The 18,192-nt window shown below is 46.3% G+C and overlaps 1 protein-coding gene across 9 annotated transcripts in view; it reads left to right on the plus strand.

Annotated features, from left to right (window-relative positions):
• CACNA1B (calcium voltage-gated channel subunit alpha1 B) overlaps positions 1 to 18,192 on the plus strand; it is a 247,612-nt gene that overhangs the window by 28,972 nt on the left and 200,448 nt on the right. For all 9 annotated transcript variants that reach the window (XR_008473837.2, XR_013520616.1, XM_054238484.2 and 6 more), the window contains exons 4-6: positions 4,932 to 5,023; positions 6,395 to 6,547; positions 8,796 to 8,986. Coding sequence is in view for 7 of the 9 variants with exons in the window: in XM_054238484.2 (XP_054094459.1) it covers positions 4,932 to 5,023; positions 6,395 to 6,547; positions 8,796 to 8,986 (436 nt within the window). In the remaining 2 variants the exon portion in view is untranslated. The remainder of the gene's footprint in view (positions 1 to 4,931; positions 5,024 to 6,394; positions 6,548 to 8,795; positions 8,987 to 18,192) is intronic.

Below are 18,192 nucleotides of genomic sequence, written 5' to 3' on the forward strand. Positions count from 1 at the left end.
GGTTTGTTAGTACTCTTAAGAATGGATTTTGTGCATAGAAAATATTTTTCAGAAACTCATTTCTAAAAGTCAACATTCAATTTTTAGTTAGAAATCCAAAAGCATTGGGTTTTTAATAGCTTTTAGGGATCAGGCACAGCGGCTCATGCCTGTAATTGCAGCACTCTGGGAGGCTGAGGCAGGTGGATCATGAGGTCAGGCGGATCGAAACCAGCCTGGCCAGCATGGTGAAACGCTATCTCTACTAAAAATACAAAAATTAGCCAGGCATTGTGGTGTACGCCTGCAGTCCCAGCTGCTTGGGAGGCTGAGGCAGGAGAATCGCTTGGACCCAGGAGGCAGAGGTTGTGTTGAGCCGAGATTGCACCACTGCAGTCCAGCCTGGCCAACTGAGTGAGACTCCGTCTCAAAAAAAAAAAAAGTGCTTTTAGATTCAACTTAGGAAGAATTGTATTTGTATATTTAGCAATTTTTGACATTCATTTTCAAGAAGATTCTAAGTAATGTTTTATCTTATTTTATAAACTTAATGTTAGACATTTAAATTTTTGTTTATAAATTTACTGTAACTAGACCTTCCTAAGTACTTAAGTATTATGTATTGAATGCATTAAAGTTTAAATATGGTGAATCATACATTTGCTTAAATGGTTCACTACTTTCTATAAATTTACTAGATTTTCAACTTAAAATCACAAGTCTCAATCAATTATTCCATTGCATATTTTAAATTGGAATCATAGGGCCAATATGATGCTAAATACAGTTTTATATGGTCTGATAAATTCTTCATCATAAGTCAAAACTATTAATTCAGAAACTCTGATTTTTCACAAACACTGCTATGTTTAATTCTCAGCCTTCCTGGGGTTCAACATGCTGGTTACCGGAAGACGCTGTCACCTCCTAACAAGTGAATGCAGGTTCCCTTCCTTGTCCTCTCTGGGTTGCCTCATCACATTTGCTGGCTGGAGTGGCTGGAGTATAGACCAGATTGTTTTCCTGAAAAATCCTGATGGACTGTGGCGAGGGCCTTTCAACTCAAATACTGGAGGCCTCAGAGCCCCAGTAGGCTGCAGTTAGGTTGTAATTTCCAGAGGGCTGCTTACACCATTTGAGTGGATTTTGTGTTTTTATGGCTCTTAAGATTATAGATATGTCCAGCCTGGGTCTAAGCACCTTTGAATTCTTTTTTAAAAAGAAGAGTTGTTTTCCTGTCCCAGAGAATCATAGCAGTCTTCCGTGTTAAAATGCCTTTCTGTCTTTCATGTCTTTGCTTGCCAGCATGACTTCTAAGGCCACTTTGCTGACATTTCAGCATTTGCCAGAGAGTGTCCTAGTGCCTTGTAGACAGAAAAGCTATAAGGTGAAGGGAGAGATAAGCTTTTCCTCCTGTGTAATTTGTCTTTCTTGGAAATGGAATTGGAGCTTTTTAGGAGCTGTTCACTGTCTGGGTCACTTGTGTTTCTAGTCTCAGTCTTGCTGACTGCACGCCTGCGTGTTGTCTTATTTAACATGCGTGTTCTGCCTCATACTTGTGTCTTGTCTTATTTAACATGCGTGTTCTGCCTCATACTTGTGTCTTGTCTTATTTAACATGCGTGTTCTGCCTCATACTTGTGTCTTGTCTTATTTAACATACGTTCTCCTCTGCATGCCGGTGTGTTGTCTTATCATGCTCCCCTGGTCTGCATTTCCCTGTACACTGGCAGTTAGCTTGGGAGATTTTTAGAGAAATAAAATATTACAGATGTGGTCGAAGTCTTCTGAATACACTGCCCCAGCAGATTCTCTTCTCTTTCTCTTTTCTCCCTGTGGCAGCAGCTGTCCTGATTTCTGTTTATCCTGCCGGTGCACATGGGTGTGTGGGCATTCCACCTTTCACTGTGTGTATATCCATAAATAATGTAGAGTATGAGTATGTCTGTGTATTTACACACAGATATATAATTATTTCACAGCTAGCCTTTACCCCTCAACATTATTTTAAACATTTTTCCGATGTTGAGGTATAAAGGCTAGTTGTGAAATAGCCTGCCACCACGTCTGGCTAATTTTTATATTTTTAGTAGAGATGGGGTTTTGCCATTTTAGCCAGGCTGCTTTCAAACTCCTGACCTCAGGTGATCTGCCCACTTCGGCTTCCCAAAGTGCTGGAATTACAGGCGTGAGCCACTGTACCCAGCCAATAAGAGCTGTCTTAATGGGTATGAAGTGATATTTCATTGTGGTTTTGATTTTCACTTTCCTAATGATTAATGATGTTGTGCATCTTTTCATGTACCTATTGGCCATTTGTATATCTTCTTTGGCAGAATGTTCATTCAAGTCTTTTGCTCATTTTACAGTGGGTTGTTTTTGTTGTTGATGCGTTGTAAGAGTATTTATATTTTCTGGATATTAGTCCCTTATTAGACATATGACTTGCAGATATTTTCCCCCATGCTGTAGGCTGTCTTTTCACATTTTTACAGCACCCTCTGATGCAGTGGTCCCCAACCTTTTTGGCACCGGGGACTGGTTTCCTGGGAGACAATTTTTCCACAGACCAGAGGTCGGGGGATCATTTTGGGATGATTCAAGTGCGTTATCACATTTGTTGGGCACTTTATTTCTATAATTGTTACGTTGTGATATATAATGAAATAATTATATGACTCACCATAATATAGAATCACTGGGAGCCCCGAGATTATTGTCCTGCAATTAGATGGCCCCATCTGGGGGTGATGGGTCAGTGACAGATCATCAGGCATTAGATTCTCATAACGAGCATGTAACCTGGATCCCTCGCATGTGCAGGTCACAATAGGGTTCATGCTTCTGTGAGAATCTAATACCACCGCTGATCTGACAGGAGGCAGAGCTCGGGCAGTAATGCTTGCTTGCTTGCCCGCTGCCACCTCCTGCTGAGTGGACTGATTCTTAACAGGCCACAAAGCAGTACTGGTCCGTGGCCTGGGGGTTGGGGACTCCTGCTCTGATGCACAGAACTTTTTACTTTTGATGAAGTTCAATTTATCTATTTTTTCTTTTATGGCCTGTGCTCTTGATGTCATATCTGAGAAATGATTGCCAAATCCAATGTTATGAACATTTCCCCCTATGTTTCTTCTAAGAGTTTTCTAGTCTTAGCTCTTACATTTAGATCTTTGATCCATTTTGACTTACTTTTTGTATATGGTGTAAGGTAAGTTCCAACTTTATTCTTCTACTTGGTTGTTGAAAAAATTATTCTTTCTCCATTTAATGGTATTGGTGCCTTTGTTGAAAATCAGTTGACATATGTGAGGATTTATTTCTGGGTTATTATTCTATTCCGTTGATCTAGCTAGTTTTACATATTCTACGTTTTCTACATGTTTTTGTTTAATAGCTTAATGTTTTCTTCTGAACAAATTTCCTCTTTCAGTAGTTGATCCTGTTGAATGTCTTTCTTAGCATTAGGTTTCCTCAGATAACTTGGAATTTCGGTTTGAACCGAAGGTTTTTTTGTGGCCCTTTTGTTTGTTTTTTTTTCCTGTACATTTGTCCTATTTTTGACCCCCAGCTCTGTCTCACATTTTGTCTGTCACTGCCGTGTGTTTGGAGCAGGTGGTCATGAAGCCTTCTTTACCAAGAATCCTGGATGCACTTTAGAGGCAGAGCCAGCAGGATTGTTGGGTAACTGGATGTGGTATATGAGAGAAGGAGTGGAGTCAGGGGCGAATCTTCAGGTTTGGTTTAAACGATAGGTGCCTGTGACATCCACTGAGGGGAACGAAGGGGAAGAGCAGGACTCGAAGAATCCACAGTTTCTTAGTCACTGTGATACAGCAACTCTGAACTTAAGAAAAGAGGTACATGCTTTATACTTGTGTCAAAGTAAAAAAAGAATTATTTAGTTGTATAATGTTTGATATGCTTCTTAAAATATACCCGTGTGGAACTGTTCAAAAGGCAGTTGTATAGATGAGCCTAGAGCTCCAGGTCTGGGTTAAAGACATACATTTGGGAGTAATACGCACCGTGATCTTCAAAGACTTTGGGTAGAGCCTACATGGAATGAGCCCTGGGGCACCCACATTTTGAATCGCTGGCAAAAGAAATTAAGAAGGAGCCCCCAGGGAGTTGGAGGAAAACTGGAAAGAGTTGACTTAAGACGAGAGACCACACACCCTTTAAAGGAGACTTGGCCATTAGAATTGGCAAGAGGAAGGCTTGTTGTAGCATTTCAGCGGAGGGGTGAGTGAGAACCTGGTTGGAGAAAGCTGATGGGAGACGGAGAAGTAAGGAAGTGGAGAGACCAAGGATTGATGCCATCAGTGAGTTCTGATGGGAAGGGAACAGAGAAAAGCTCTGTGGTAGAAGGCAGATATGGGATCTTTAGTTTTGTTCTTAAGATGAGAGATACTGGGGTACATTTTTATGCTAATCGAACTGACCGCAGTGGCTTCCTCATTCTGCCTTCCCGGTATCCCACTTCCCCATCTTCCTGAGATAAGGGAAAGACTGGTGGTATATGGGGGTCAGTTCGGGAGTCGCTCAGGCTCCATCCTCCTCCTGCTCTCACTCACCGATGGCTCTCAGGAGGCAGCTTGAAGTGCAGCTGGGGTTGGTTTGGGGATATGGGTCAGGCTTAGACTCAACTGGAGGACACATTTGCTGCCATGCCAAGGGCCAAGTGTCTGTTCAGAGATAGTGCCTTTGAACTGGAGGTTTCGTCATGGAAGTGATTGTGAACATTCCTGTGAGGGCTTCTGGATTCAGTTCCTGCCTCCTCTCGCCTGGCAAGCCTCTCTGTACTGGCCCTGTGGTTGGATAGTGCGGGGACACAGGAACAAAGGCATCACTGCTTGTGGGAGACATGAGCCAGGTGGTGGGAGGAGTGTGCTCTCCTCTGGACTCAATGTGGAAACCTTTACTTCCCTTCTTCTCGTTGTTCCCGCCAGGATCCTTGCCACGGCTGGAACTGACTTTGACCTGCGAACACTGAGGGCTGTACGTGTGCTGAGGCCCCTGAAGCTGGTGTCTGGGATTCCAAGTGAGTCCAGCTAAGGCAGGCAGGCCCGAGCCTCCTCTTCTGCCCTCACCACAGACATAGCCATGGACACAGTTTGGCTTTGGTGACTCTGAGTTTGCTACTTTTGACCCCAGGGAACCAGGCAGGAGGAAGGGAGAACAGGCCTTCTTTGGCCTGTCCCACACTCCATGGAAGCCCACAGGGTGATGCTAGCTGGAAGCTTTGATCCTCCTCACATACTGTCACATTTCATCCCCTTGCTTCTTTTTCTGAGATTAAAGAATGGATGAGAGGTCGACCAAGGTGGTGGGGAAGGGTGCCTGAGAAAATGTGCAAAGGCCGCAAAGGGCCACTGCCTCTTAGCTCAGTCTTGGTAGGACCACTGGGGACTGAGGCCAGCCTTAAGACATGTTTCCGAAATGGGCTGCCCACGGAGCCTGCCATGACAGGATGGCCAGGGTGACCTCGTTAGCCAGGGGCCACCTGGACCCCTGTTCCTCTAGCCCAGTGGAAATTTGGCTTTAGGTTTACCTAAGGGCCTGAGTGGACATGGAACTAGTGCTTTGTCCTCCTGAGGCCACTGAGGGAAGACTAGTGATTGGCTGCCTGTTCTGCCCTGAGACCCTGCCGGGCAAGGGTTCTGGCCCATATCCAAGTGCTGGGGCCAGGCTGGAAGGGGAGGGGTCAAGGGTTACAGGCTCCTCTGCCCAGTTCCTCATATGCCCTATGGCCAGTGGCAGAACACTCCCAGGGGCAGGTCTTTTTGCCTCACTTTCTCCCAAGGAGTTGGGTCTGTTAGGAATACCTCCACTTCCTTCTTAGGATCCCCTGCTCTTTCCTCCCAGGGTCCCCTACTCTTAGCTCCCAGCATTCTTTGGTCTTTCTTACCTCCCAGGGTCCCCTGCTCTTAGCTCCCAGCATTCTTTGGTCTTCCCTCCCAGGGTCCCCTGCTTTTAGCTCCCAGCATTCTCTGCTCTTACCTCCCAGAATTCCCTGTTCTTTCCTCTCAGGATGTCCTTGGACTCAGCTCTTCCTTCTCAGCATTTCATTCTCTTTCCTCTCAGGATTCTCTGTTCTTGCCCCACCCTGAGCCCCACTCACCACCCCAGACTTCATATCCTGACACCTCCACATCCCACTCCTCCACCTACTTTGAGACACTGCTCAGTCAGCCTCTCTCTAGGACCCCTCAGCTCTGCCCTGCTGAGCACTGTCTGCTCTGTGCCCTAGGGGGCTTCAGCTCTGTTCTCTGACCTCGCAAGCACTTACTGCCCCAAGACTATCAGTGCTGCCCCTGCTAGGTTCCTGCTGTTCTGTCCATGCCCCCCCACCCCCGACTCCCTGCCCTGCCCTGCCCACGTTGCTTCCTGACCTTCCCTGTTCTGGCCCCAGGTTTGCAGGTGGTGCTCAAGTCCATCATGAAGGCCATGGTTCCACTCCTGCAGATCGGGCTGCTTCTCTTCTTTGCCATCCTCATGTTTGCCATCATTGGCCTGGAGTTCTACATGGGCAAGTTCCACAAGGCCTGTTTCCCCAACAGCACAGGTGAGACCAGGCAGCAGCCTCCAGCCCAGGCGAGTGCCACAGATGTGTTCATCCAGGAGATGGGCATTGTTCTAGGTGCTAGAGGGGCCTTCTTGCCGCCAGACACATGAGGAGGAGCTGACATTCCAGTGGGGGACATAGACAATAGCCTGATAACCACAAGTAAATAAACAAACACATAAATGTAATGATTGTCGATTGCAGTAACTTTTGGGAAGAAAATAAAAAGGTATTTGAAATAGAATAATTTGGGGACTGTCTACAGAGGGGTCTGGGAGGCTGCTCTGCCAAGGTGACTCAAGCGGCATCAGGATGCAGTGAGATGGGAGCTGTATGGCCACCTGGGCAGAACTTCAGTGACTAGGAGTAGTAGGTACAAAAGCCTACAGTGCGGAGCAGCGAGAACAAGAGGAGTCGTGGGTTTCTTGGCCCTGTCTTATTCTGAGAGAAACGGGAGACAGTGGAGCACTTTGAGTAAGGTGTGGCATCATCTGATCATTCGGGCTACTCTTGGGAGGCAAAGGCAGAAACAGGGTTGAGTAGAAGATCTGAATCCAGTGGAGGTGATGGTGGCTGGGGCCAGGGTGCTGTGGCAGAGGTGGTTAAAATGAGTCAAATTCTGGGTGTATTTGTAGGGAAAGCCAACAGGATTTTCTGAGTCTGTACGTGGGGGTAAGAGAAAGAGAAGAGTTAAGGATGACACTAAGGTTTGTTGCTTGAACCACAAACTTGTTAAAGGAGGAAACTCAGCCAGCAGTGGCTCACATCTGTAGTCCCAGCACTTTTAGGAAAAGCTTTTTCTAAAATTTAGATCATTCGTGATTTAGGAAAAAACTTTTATCAAACTGTAAATCAAAGAGAATTTTCTTAAATTCCCGCAGATTTCCTGCAAACGTCGTACCTCCCTCTAAGCCTTGAGAGCATTCCCTTTAACGTCAAGAACAAAGCAAGGCGCACAGTCGCTGCTAGTCCATGTAGCATTTGTAGTCATGGCCAGTGTCATGAGACGAGAAAAAGAAGGAAAAGTTAAAAAAGAAAAAGAACTGGAAAGGAGGAGACACAGCTGCCATTATTCCCAGTCTTCTTTACAGGCTTTGATCGAGATATTTGGAGGGAGAGGAATAAACTTAGGTAGTCAGTTTTGCCTTCTAAACCTGGGAGTACAATTGCTTTCCATCTGAGCAACTCCTCGAAATTTCTCCTATGTTGATAGGTATTTTCATGTATTGTTATACATTTTTTTTTTTGATATGGAGTCTCGCTCTGTTGCCCAGGCTGGAGTGCAGTGGCACGATCTTGACTCACTGCAACCTCCAACTCCTGGGTTTAAGCAGTTCTCCTGCCTCAACCTCCTGTGTAACTGGGACTACAAGCACACTGCCACGCCAGCTAATTTTTTATATTTTTGTAGAAATGGGGCTTCAGCGTGTTGCCCAGGCTGGTCTCGAACTCCTGAGCTCAGGCAATTTGCCCACCTCAGCTTCCCAAAGTGCTGGGATTACAGGCATGACTCACCATGCCTGGCCTGCATTTTTAAAAAATCTTTTTTTGTGCCCTTCACTGAGATTTTTGAGAGTGAAGGGGGTACACATGCTGCTTGCTATCTTGTTTAGCAAGGTTTTTTGGTCATTCTTTAACCCCTTTTTCTGTGGTCCCTGGCTGCCTGCTAGGTTTCAGGGCAGTAGAAAGATGTGTGCCCAGTAGTAGAAAGTGCAGCGAGACCTGGGCCAGGAGGTCTCCAGCCACCCGCCTGGCACATGTTGAGGTGGTTCAGATCATCCTGGCTGATGGGCACTGGACTGCACAGTGGCTGAGTCCAGCTTGGTACTGGCCAAGGGCCTCAAGTCAGATCTACGTGTCAGGAGGATCTTGCTGGCAGTTTGGCTGTGAGGGAGAGGAACAGTCAGGGTGGTAGTGGTGGGAAGAATGAAAGGTTAGGAGTTTGTTAGTTTTGGTTTTAAGATGAATGGGCTGTGAGCATGTTTAAGTGATGGTGGGCAGGTTCCAGTAGGGAGGGAGAGGCCGGGCATTAGTCTCTGAGCTGGTTGCTCCTGAGCTCGGCGGGTGGCAAGAGGTGCTGCCTGAGGTAGGTTGAGGAGGAATGGTGGGAAGTTGAGGGAGGGTTTCTGTTGGTGCCTGGTTCCTGGCCACCTGCTGTGAGTTCTCCAGAGCCTAGGAACCCTACTGGGGATTGGAGAGCTTGGTTTTTTTTCTGAGCTCAGGTTCTGCTTCGTTCTCCTCCTTGCAGATGCAGAGCCTGTGGGTGACTTCCCCTGTGGCAAGGAGGCCCCAGCCCGGCTGTGCGAGGGTGACACTGAGTGCCGGGAGTACTGGCCAGGACCCAACTTTGGCATCACCAACTTCGACAACATCCTGTTTGCCATCTTGACGGTGTTCCAGTGCATCACCATGGAGGGCTGGACCGACATCCTCTACAACGTGAGTGGCGTCTTGGCCCCAGGCCTCCTGAGCTGGTGCCCCTGGGGATCCCATTTAGGGGGTCCTTCTGACCTCAGAGCCTCTGCCCAGCCCTAGGCTCCTCCCTGCACCCCTCGGCTGAAATACAGGCTCCTTCTGGCGGACATCCCACCCAAGGATCCACCACAGGCAGCGTCAGCTCAGACTCCCGATGTGGGTCCTCCTGGAGTCACCTCTGTCATGAAAATGAAGCTGAAGGCTTAGTCGTGCAGTTCAGGGGAGAAATTCTAGAGGAGATGGTGCTGTTGCTGATAGCAAGGACGACAGCAGCACTGATCGCTAAGCCCACTGCCAGCCTGCTCTGGGTTAGACCCTGTGGGAAGTGTTTTATTCCTGTTAACTCCTCGTAAGAACCCGTGGCACAGATGATGAGGCTGATTGTGGGGAAGCTGACTAACTTGCTTCAGCCTGAGGATCGTGGGCAGCTGTTGGCCATTATCTGTGCCAACCCCATTGAGGTCTCTGATGGAGTCGAGGGCCAGTAGGGCTGCTGCGCCTCCCATTCCCAGGCTGCCTGGCAAAGGTGGTGAGCCAAGGAGCTGGGGTTCAGGCTGCACTGAGCTGAGGCCCCTGAGACCTTCCTCTGCCACGTGTGGATTCTTAGGGTGGAGACTGTGGCTCGTGTGTGTTTTTCCTTCATGCCAAGTCTGCCTGGTCCTGTTTCCTCTTTGGTCTCCTCACTCTCTTCAGGATGCCGGCATGTCCCCACAGTTTACTGGGTTTGGTGGCCATGACTAAAGTTGAGTATAAGGCTTAGGGGTACCTGATGGCCCAGCTCCCTGGCATTACCTCCGCTTGGGTCTCTTCTTTGTGGAGTCTCCCGTTCCTACCCACCAACTCTTGAGCAGATCTGCCTCTTTATAGGAAGGCCCCTGCTGCTCTCCCCCCTCTGTGAGAGCTCTGTGAGGGCATGAGAACAATTAAATTAGTACTTCAGGGGCTGTGGGCGGTGGAGAAGGGTAAGGCGCCTGTGGGCCAGGAATCCGGGAAGATGCTAGGTTTTGAGGAACTCGAGGATGTGTTCCACTCAGCTGCTGTCAGGGCAGGGAGGGGACCAGAGTGCAAGGCACTTTTGCCCAGAGCTTGTTACTTGTGCCCTGGGGTGAGGCTTGGTCCTCATGCACCTGGGTGCCGATGCCTCCCTCCCCAGCGTCCAGCAGCTGTGCCCATGAGTGCTGGTGGCATGATGGTGGACAGGTCCTGGGGAGAGACCAGGGCCCTCTGCCCTGTGCCTCATGAGTTCATGGAGATGGGGCTGGCGTTCGGCAGGGTTTTGCTGAATGCTTATTGAGCTCGTTTCTCAGGCTCCTTGAACAGGCAGATGGCAGATGAGGAGTTAAGGAAAAGCCAGCACAGGGTCCGTTTGAACCAGATTCCTCCTTGAGTGGGAGTCATGTCTGATGACAGGCTTGTGTGATTGAGGGAATGCGGAACAGGACAAAGGCGGTGATGAGGAGCTTGGCTGTTCTCTCCCTGTAGCCAATCAAGGAACAATTTCCACAAAGACAGACCCTAAAAATAGCTCTGAGCTGGCTGCATTCCTGCTGGCCCCACCCAAATAAAGGACTGTGTGGCCAGGTCTCCACAGCCCTTAGTGTCCAGTGGGGCTTGGACAGGGGCTGCACATGGCTCAGATTCTTCTGCCTGGGTCTGTGCCTCCCGGGGGAGGGGCTGAGTAGGAGCCACATCCTGGGGCAGGTGGCATTGGCCAGGAGAGGCCACAGAGGTTTCAGCCAGCACATGTTTCAGTAGGACCCACTGAGTGCTGGCTCCACTTGCAGTGGTGAGCAGAGGCATTCAACACGTAAGGGCCCAGACAATGGTGAGTGCCATGAAGAAAACGAGGATGAGGAGCAGGCAGTGATGAATTATGGGGTGCTGGGAGGGCAAGGCCTGGTGAGGTCTAGAAACCAGATGTTTGGAAGCTTGGCTGGGGTGGCAGGTTGTAGTCATGGCAGTGACGTGCCTGGGGCTGGCGCCACACCAGGCCCTGGAGCAGGTAGCCAAGAACCAACCAGTCCACTCCTCCACACTAAGGGCATACAGAGTCGGTCACTGGAGATTAGACAGGAGTTTTGAAGAGGATGCTTTGGAGAGAGAGCCTGCCCCTCTCCTCCAACCCAGTGAGAGGGACTTTTGTGGGCCCTTGGATATATACTCCTTCAAGCAATGACATCTAGGTTCTTCGTGGGCAGAAGCCCATGGCCTACAGTAGCGGGTGAAGGCAGGGAGATGGAGAGCTCACTCCATGTTGGGAGCAGGGGTGGAGGTGTGAGTGTGAGCGGGCAGGCAGGACCAGGGGGAGTGATGGGGTCTCAACAAGAGAGCATCTGTTCAGAGGGACTGCTGAAAAGCTGGTGCAGCAGGTGGAGCAGGGTGGGGGCTCTCCAACTGGAGGAGAAATGGCTTTGTCTTGCCCGGGAAAGCAGGCAGAGTCAAATGGAGTTTTGGAAGAACACACGGAAGAGCCTGGGGAAAGACGAGTCAGCAGTAAATTCCTGTCCGTTCCAGAGAGGTGAGATCATCTCAGGACAGCACCTCACAAGGAATAACGGCCAGCCGCCTTCTCCCTCCCTGCGTTGGCAGTGTTGGGGTCAACAGCCTCCACTGCAATGCTGGGTCTGGAGGAGCAAAGATAGGCCGTGTCTTTCTCATCCACTGAAAGCAGCCAGCTGTGGCCGGCCAGCCAGTGAGAGTGGGTATCGTCAGGATGAAGCATGTCGGTTTGATTACCAGCTGAGACGGAGACTGGACACTTTCTTTTTCTTTTCTTTTCTTTTTTTTTTGAGACAGAGTCTTCCTCTGTCACCAGGCTGGAGTGCTATGGCACGATCTTGACTCACTACAACCTTTGCCTCCTGGGTTCAAGTGATTCTCCTGCCTCAGCCTCCTGAGTAGCTGGGACTGCAGGCATGAACCACCCTACTCGGCTAATTTTTATATATTTAGTATAGATGGGGTTTTCCAATGTTGGCCAGGCTAGTCTTGAACTCCTAACCTCAAGTGATCTACCCGCCTCAGCCTTCCAAAGTGCTGGGATGATAGGTGTGGGCCTCCATGCCAGGCCTGAACACTTTCAACTACTGAATTAAAACTATATTTTACACTGGAAAGTGGCTGTATAACTTCACCTTACCCAGGAGCTGTCGGACAGTCATGGACTTGTCCAAATTGTCATCTAGAGGCATGGGAAGGATTTCTCCACTGACCACGTTTGGAGGCACAGTGGGAGGTAAATCATGGTGGTTTATGATTATGCACATGTGATTTGCTTATGTTCATTGTACTAGTTACATGAAGATCCAAGTTTGAAAGTGTTCACATCCGTAGGTGCGAAGGCTGCATTTCCATGCTGACACAAACAGGCCTTGCTCATAGATTGGGTGCGAGAGAAGGAGAAGTCTCAAAGATGATGTGACTTGAGGCACTGGGAAAGGTGATGCCATTTATTAAGAAAGGGAGAATCGGGAGCAAGGAATTTACTTCGTTTTGTTTTAGCAGAAGGTGGTGGTGGAACTCCAGGATTCTGTTTTGGCTCTGCAAAACTTTAGATAACTATTTTCATGCAAGTGGAGATCTTGGGTGTGTAGGTGGGTGTTTGAGAGGGAATTCAGAGGAAACAGCAGGGCTGAGGATGAGCATTTGAAGTATTTGACTCATGGATAGTATTTAAAACTATGGGAGAGGATGAGATCAACTGGGTAATAAGTGCAGATGGAGAAGAGAAGGCCCGAGGCTGAGCCCAGGGAGAATTCTGGCACTCAGAGGTCCAGTAGGAAAGCAGGAGCCTGGAAAGAGACTGGGCTGGAGCTTTTAAGGGGGTGGGAACAGCACCACAATCACACAGCATCCCGGAAGCAGAGTAAAGTGTTCTGAGAAAATGATCAGCTGGGTCAGACGTTGCTGTGAGGTCAAGAAAGATGAGAATCCCAGACCGTTGTGTTTGATAAGATGAGGGTTGTTGTAAACTTGGCGAGGGCGGTCTCAGTGGTGGGACAAAGCCCTGGAACACTTGTGTTACAGGGAGGAGGAGGTGAGGAAGCCAGGGTGGCAACTGCAGATGGCTCTCGAGGGAGCAGTGTAGTGGGAAGTAACTGCAGGGAGGTAGGGTTTAAGGGAACTGGCTTTTTAAAAATTAAACTTTTTATTTAGGATAATTATAGATTGACATGCAGTATAAGAAATAATGCAGAAATAGCTCATGCATCCTTTGCCCTTTTCATGAGCTGCATTAGTTGTTGCATGCAGCTCATATAACAACTTGAAAAATGATAGTGTCACACTCAGGATGTCAGTACTGACACAGTACAGAGGAAGAGGGTCTCCATCCCTGCAGGGGTCCCTCATGCTGCCCGTCGTGGCCACGCCCACGTCTCTCCTGCCCTCGCCCCCTCCTTAATCCCTGGCAACCACTCATCTGTTTGCCATATCCGTAATTTAGTCATTTCAAGAATGTTACACAGATAAAACCATATCAAATGTAACCTTTTGGTATCGGCTGTTTTCACTTAAACAAAATTCTCTGGAGGTTCATCCAGGCTTTGGTAACGTGTTCCTTTTTACTGTCAGGTAGTATTCCACGATATGGCTGCACCATAGCTTGTTTAACTGTCCACCTGTGGAAGGGTATGTGGGTTGCTTCCAGTTTGGTGTTATTATGAATAGAGTTGCTGTGCACGTTTTTGTGCAAACGTAAGTTTTCATTTCTCTGCGACAAATGCCCAAGTGCAAATTTCTAGGTCTAGTAGTTGCATGCTTAGTTTTTTAAGAAACCAAAACTTTTCCAGAGGGCTACACTCTTTCACATTCCCACCAGCGATGTGTGAATAATCTATTTCCTGCATTCTTGCTGGCATTTGGTGGTGACACTTCTGTAGCCATTCTGATAGGGTATGGTGACATCACTGTGGTTTGATCCGCGTTTCCTAACGGTGAGTGGTGTTGAGCGTCTTTCCGGACTTATTTGCCATCTGTGTATCTTCTTTGGTGAAATGTCTCTTCATGTCTTTTGCTCATGTTCTGTTTGAATTGTTCTTCCTTTCTTTATTTTTATTATTATAATTTTTGAGATGGAGTCTCGCTCTGTCCCAAGGCTGGAGTGCAGTGGCGCAATCGTGGCTCACTACAACCTCCGCTTCCTGGGTGCAAGTGATTCTCCTGCCTCAGCCTCCCGAATAGCTGGGACTACAGGCATGTGCCACCACACCCAGCTAATTTTTGTGTATTTTTTTTAGTAGAGATGGGGTTTCACCATGTTGGCCAGATGGTCTTGATTTCTTGACCTCGTGATCCACCCTTTGGCCTCCTAAAGTGCTGGGATTACAGGCTTGAGCCACCACGCCCAGCCGCCTTCCTTCTTAAGGCTAAGAGATATTCCATTGTATGTATGTTTGACATTTTGCTTATCCGTTCCTCTGTCAATGGACTGTTGGGTTGCTTCCATGTTTTAACTCTTATGAAGAGTGCTGCCATGAATATGGTTGTAGAAATGTATCTTTGAGGCCTTGCTTTCAATTCTTTTGGGTATGTACCCAGAAGTGGAATTGAGGATCATGTAATTATAAGTTCTGGAGGAACTGCCATATTGTTTTGCACAATGGTTGTACTGTTTCACATTACCGCCTTTGGTGGGAATACACGTGGGTTTCAATTTCTCCACATCCTCACCAATGCTTGTTAATTTCTGTGTTTTGATAGTAGCTATTTGAATGTATGTGAGGTGGTATCTCCTTGTAGTTTTGATCTGCATTTCTTTAATGACTAGTGATGCTGAGCATCTTTTCATGTGCTGCTGGCCATTTGCATGTCTTCTTTGAAGAAAGGTCTATTGGAGTTCCTTGCCCATTTTTGAATCTGTTTTTTTTTTTTTTGGTTGTTGTTGAGTTTTAGGAGTCCTTTGTATATTCTAGGTATTATCCTTATCAGATATATGATTTACAAATGTTTTCTCCCATTCTATGTGTGACCTTTTACTGAATTGATGGTGTCTTTTGATGCACAACATTTTAAAATTTTCATGAAGTCTAGTTTGTCTGGTTTTTCTTTTGTTGCCTATACCTTTGATGTCATATTCAAGAAGTTGCTGTCAAATCCAATGTTGTGAAGCTTTTGACCTATGTTTTCTTTTAAGAGTTTTACTTTTTTTTAGGTCTTACATTCAGGTCTTTGATTTTTTTTTTTTTTTTTTGAGATAGAGTTTCGCTCTTGTTGCCCAGCGTGGAGTGCAATGGTGCGATCTTGGTTCATCACAACCTCTGCTTCCTGGGTTCAAGTGATTCTCCTGCCTCAGCCTCCCGAGTAGCTGAGATTACAGGCATGCACCACCATGCCCAGCTAATTTTTTATTTTTAGTAGAGATGGGGTTTCTCCACATTTGGTCAGGCTAGTCTCAAGCTCCTGACTTCAAGTGATCCGCCCGCCTTGGCCTCCCAAAGTGCTGGGATTATAGGTGTGAGCCACTGCACCTGGCCTGATCCATTTTAAAGTTAATTTTTGTGTATGGCGTTTGGTAAGGATCCAGCTTTATTCTTTTGCATGTGAGTATCCAGTTTTTTCCAGCACCATTTGCTGAAAAGTTGGCCATATATGTAAGGGTTTATTTAGGGACTCTATATTCCATCCCCTTGATCTATACTGGCTAGAAATTTCAGCATTATGTTGAGTAAGAACGGTGAGAGCTGACATATCTGTCATGCTCCCAATCTTACAAAAAAGCATTTGATCTATCACAATTAAGTATAATGTTAGCTGTAGGGTTGAGTTGTTGTTTTTTCTTTTGGGGTAGATGCTGTTTATCAAGTTGGGGCAGTTCCACTCTATTCTTTTCTTACTTTTCTGAGAGTTAGTTTTATGAATGGGTGTTGAATTTTGTCACGTTTTTTCTGCACTGATATGATCATGTGGTTTTTCTTCTTTAGGCTATTAATATAGTGAATTACATTGATTTTTGAATATTGAACCAGCCTTGCATTCCCAGAATAAATGCCACTTGGTCATGGTACCTAATTCTCTTTATGTGTTACCGAATTGTATACGTTAACATTTTTACTAAGGAGTCTTACATTTATATTCATGAGGGATTTTGATCTGTAATTTTCTTTTTTTGTATTGCCTTTGTCTGGTTTTGGTATCAAGGTAACACAAGCTTCATAAAATAAATCAGGAAGTATTTATTCCTCCTCTGTTTTCTGGAAGAGACTGTGTAGAAATGTGTTATGTCTTTTTAAAATGTTTGGTAGGATTCTACTGTGAAACTCTCTGGGCTTAGAAATTTCTTTTTGGAGATCTTTAAATAACACTTTTGTTGGGATGTAATCTGGGTACCATAAAATTCACCATTTTTAAGTATACAGTTCAGAGTTTTTTGTATGAAAAAGTTGTACAACCATCGTTGTTATTTAATTTTAAGCATTTTCAGTAACCAAGAAAGAAACCCTGTATTCATGAGCTGTCAGTCCCTATTTCCTATTTCCCCCAGCCTCTGGCAAGCACTAACCTTTCTGTCTCTTTAGATTTGTCTATTCTAGGCATTTCACATAAGTGGAATGATACAATAGGTGGCCTTTTGTGTTTTTACATCCATGTTGAAGCAAGTATTGGTATTTTATTGTCCTGTATGACTTCATTGTGTATATATAGCATGTTTTGTTTATATTTCACTAGTCGATGGACATTTAGTTTGTTTCCACTTTTAAAAATTATGAGTAATGCTGCTATGAACATTCATGCACAAGTTTTTGCAAGGAATATATTTTCGTTTCCCTTGTGTATGGACCTAGGAGTGGAATTACTGATCATAGAACTCTACGCGTAACCATTTGAGGAACCACCAAACTGTTTTCCATAGTGGCTGCACCATTTTATATTTATACTAGCAGTGTACAGGGGCTCCAGTTTCTCTTCATCCTCACCAGCGTTTGTTATCTGTCTTTAAATTTTAACCATCAGGCCAGGAGTGGTGGCTCATGCCTTTAATCATAGCACTTTGGGAGGCTATGGTGAGAGGATCACTTAAGCCTAAGAATTTGAGACCAGCCTGGGCATCATAGCAAGACCCTGTCTCTACCAAAAATAAAAAATAAAAAAAATTAGCCAGGCATGGTGGTGCGTGCCTGTAGCCCTAGCTACTCAGGTGACTGAGGTGGGAGGATTGCTTGAGCCCAGGAGTTTGAGGCTACAGTGAGCTAGGATAGTGCCACTGCACTCTAATCTGGGTAACAGAGGGAGATCCTGACTCTAAAAAAGTAATAATAAAAGCAAAAAAAAGAGATAATTTTAACCATCCTAGTGGACAAGAAGGGGTATTTCCATTCGGTTTTGACTTGCATTTCTAAAGTGACTTCTTTTTATTTCTGGGACGGGGTCTCACTGTGTCACCCAGGCTTGGACTACAGTGCCATGATCATAGCTCACTGTAGCCTCAAATTACTGAGCTCCAATAATCCTCCCAGCTCAGCCTGGGGGAGTAGCCAGAACCACACGAGCAAGTCTGGCTGATTTTTAGATTTTTTGTAGAGACGCGATCTTCCTGTGCTGCCCAGGCTGGTCTCAGGTTCCTGGGCTCAAGCGATCATCCCTCCTCAGTCTCCGAAGTAGCAAGGACCTCAGTTGCACACTACCATGCCTGGCTAAGTTTTTAAAAACTTTCTTTTCATAGAGATGGGGTCTTGCTATGTTACCTACCCAGCCTGGTCTTGAACTCCTAGCCTCAAATGATCCTCCCACCTTGGCCTCTCAAAGCTCTGGGATTACAGGCATGATGCGCTGCATGTGGCCATTGTTGAGTATCTTTTATGAGCTTATTCATCACTTATCTATGTTCTTTGAAGAAATGTCGGCCAGGCACAGTGGCTCACACTGGGAGTTTAGATTATTATTTAGACTTCCTTCTTGTGTAAGGTGTACATGCACATCTGTATGTTTTCCTTTGGCACTGCTTTAGCTGTGTCCCGCAATTCGATGTGTTGTCTCTTTACTTTCATTCAGTTCAATCTATTTTTAAATTCCCTTGAAATTTCCTTTTTGACCTATGGATTATCATATAGAATTGCCTTGTTTACTCTGTTTTTGGAGAGTTACCTGTTATCTTGCTGTTATTAATTTCTGGTTTGACTCCTTTGTGGTGGGAGAATACACTGCACTGAAAGAATTTTAATTATTTTAAATTT

This window comes from Callithrix jacchus, chromosome 1 (assembly GCF_049354715.1).
Source record: "Callithrix jacchus isolate 240 chromosome 1, calJac240_pri, whole genome shotgun sequence".
Taxonomy (NCBI): Eukaryota; Metazoa; Chordata; class Mammalia; order Primates; family Cebidae; genus Callithrix; species Callithrix jacchus.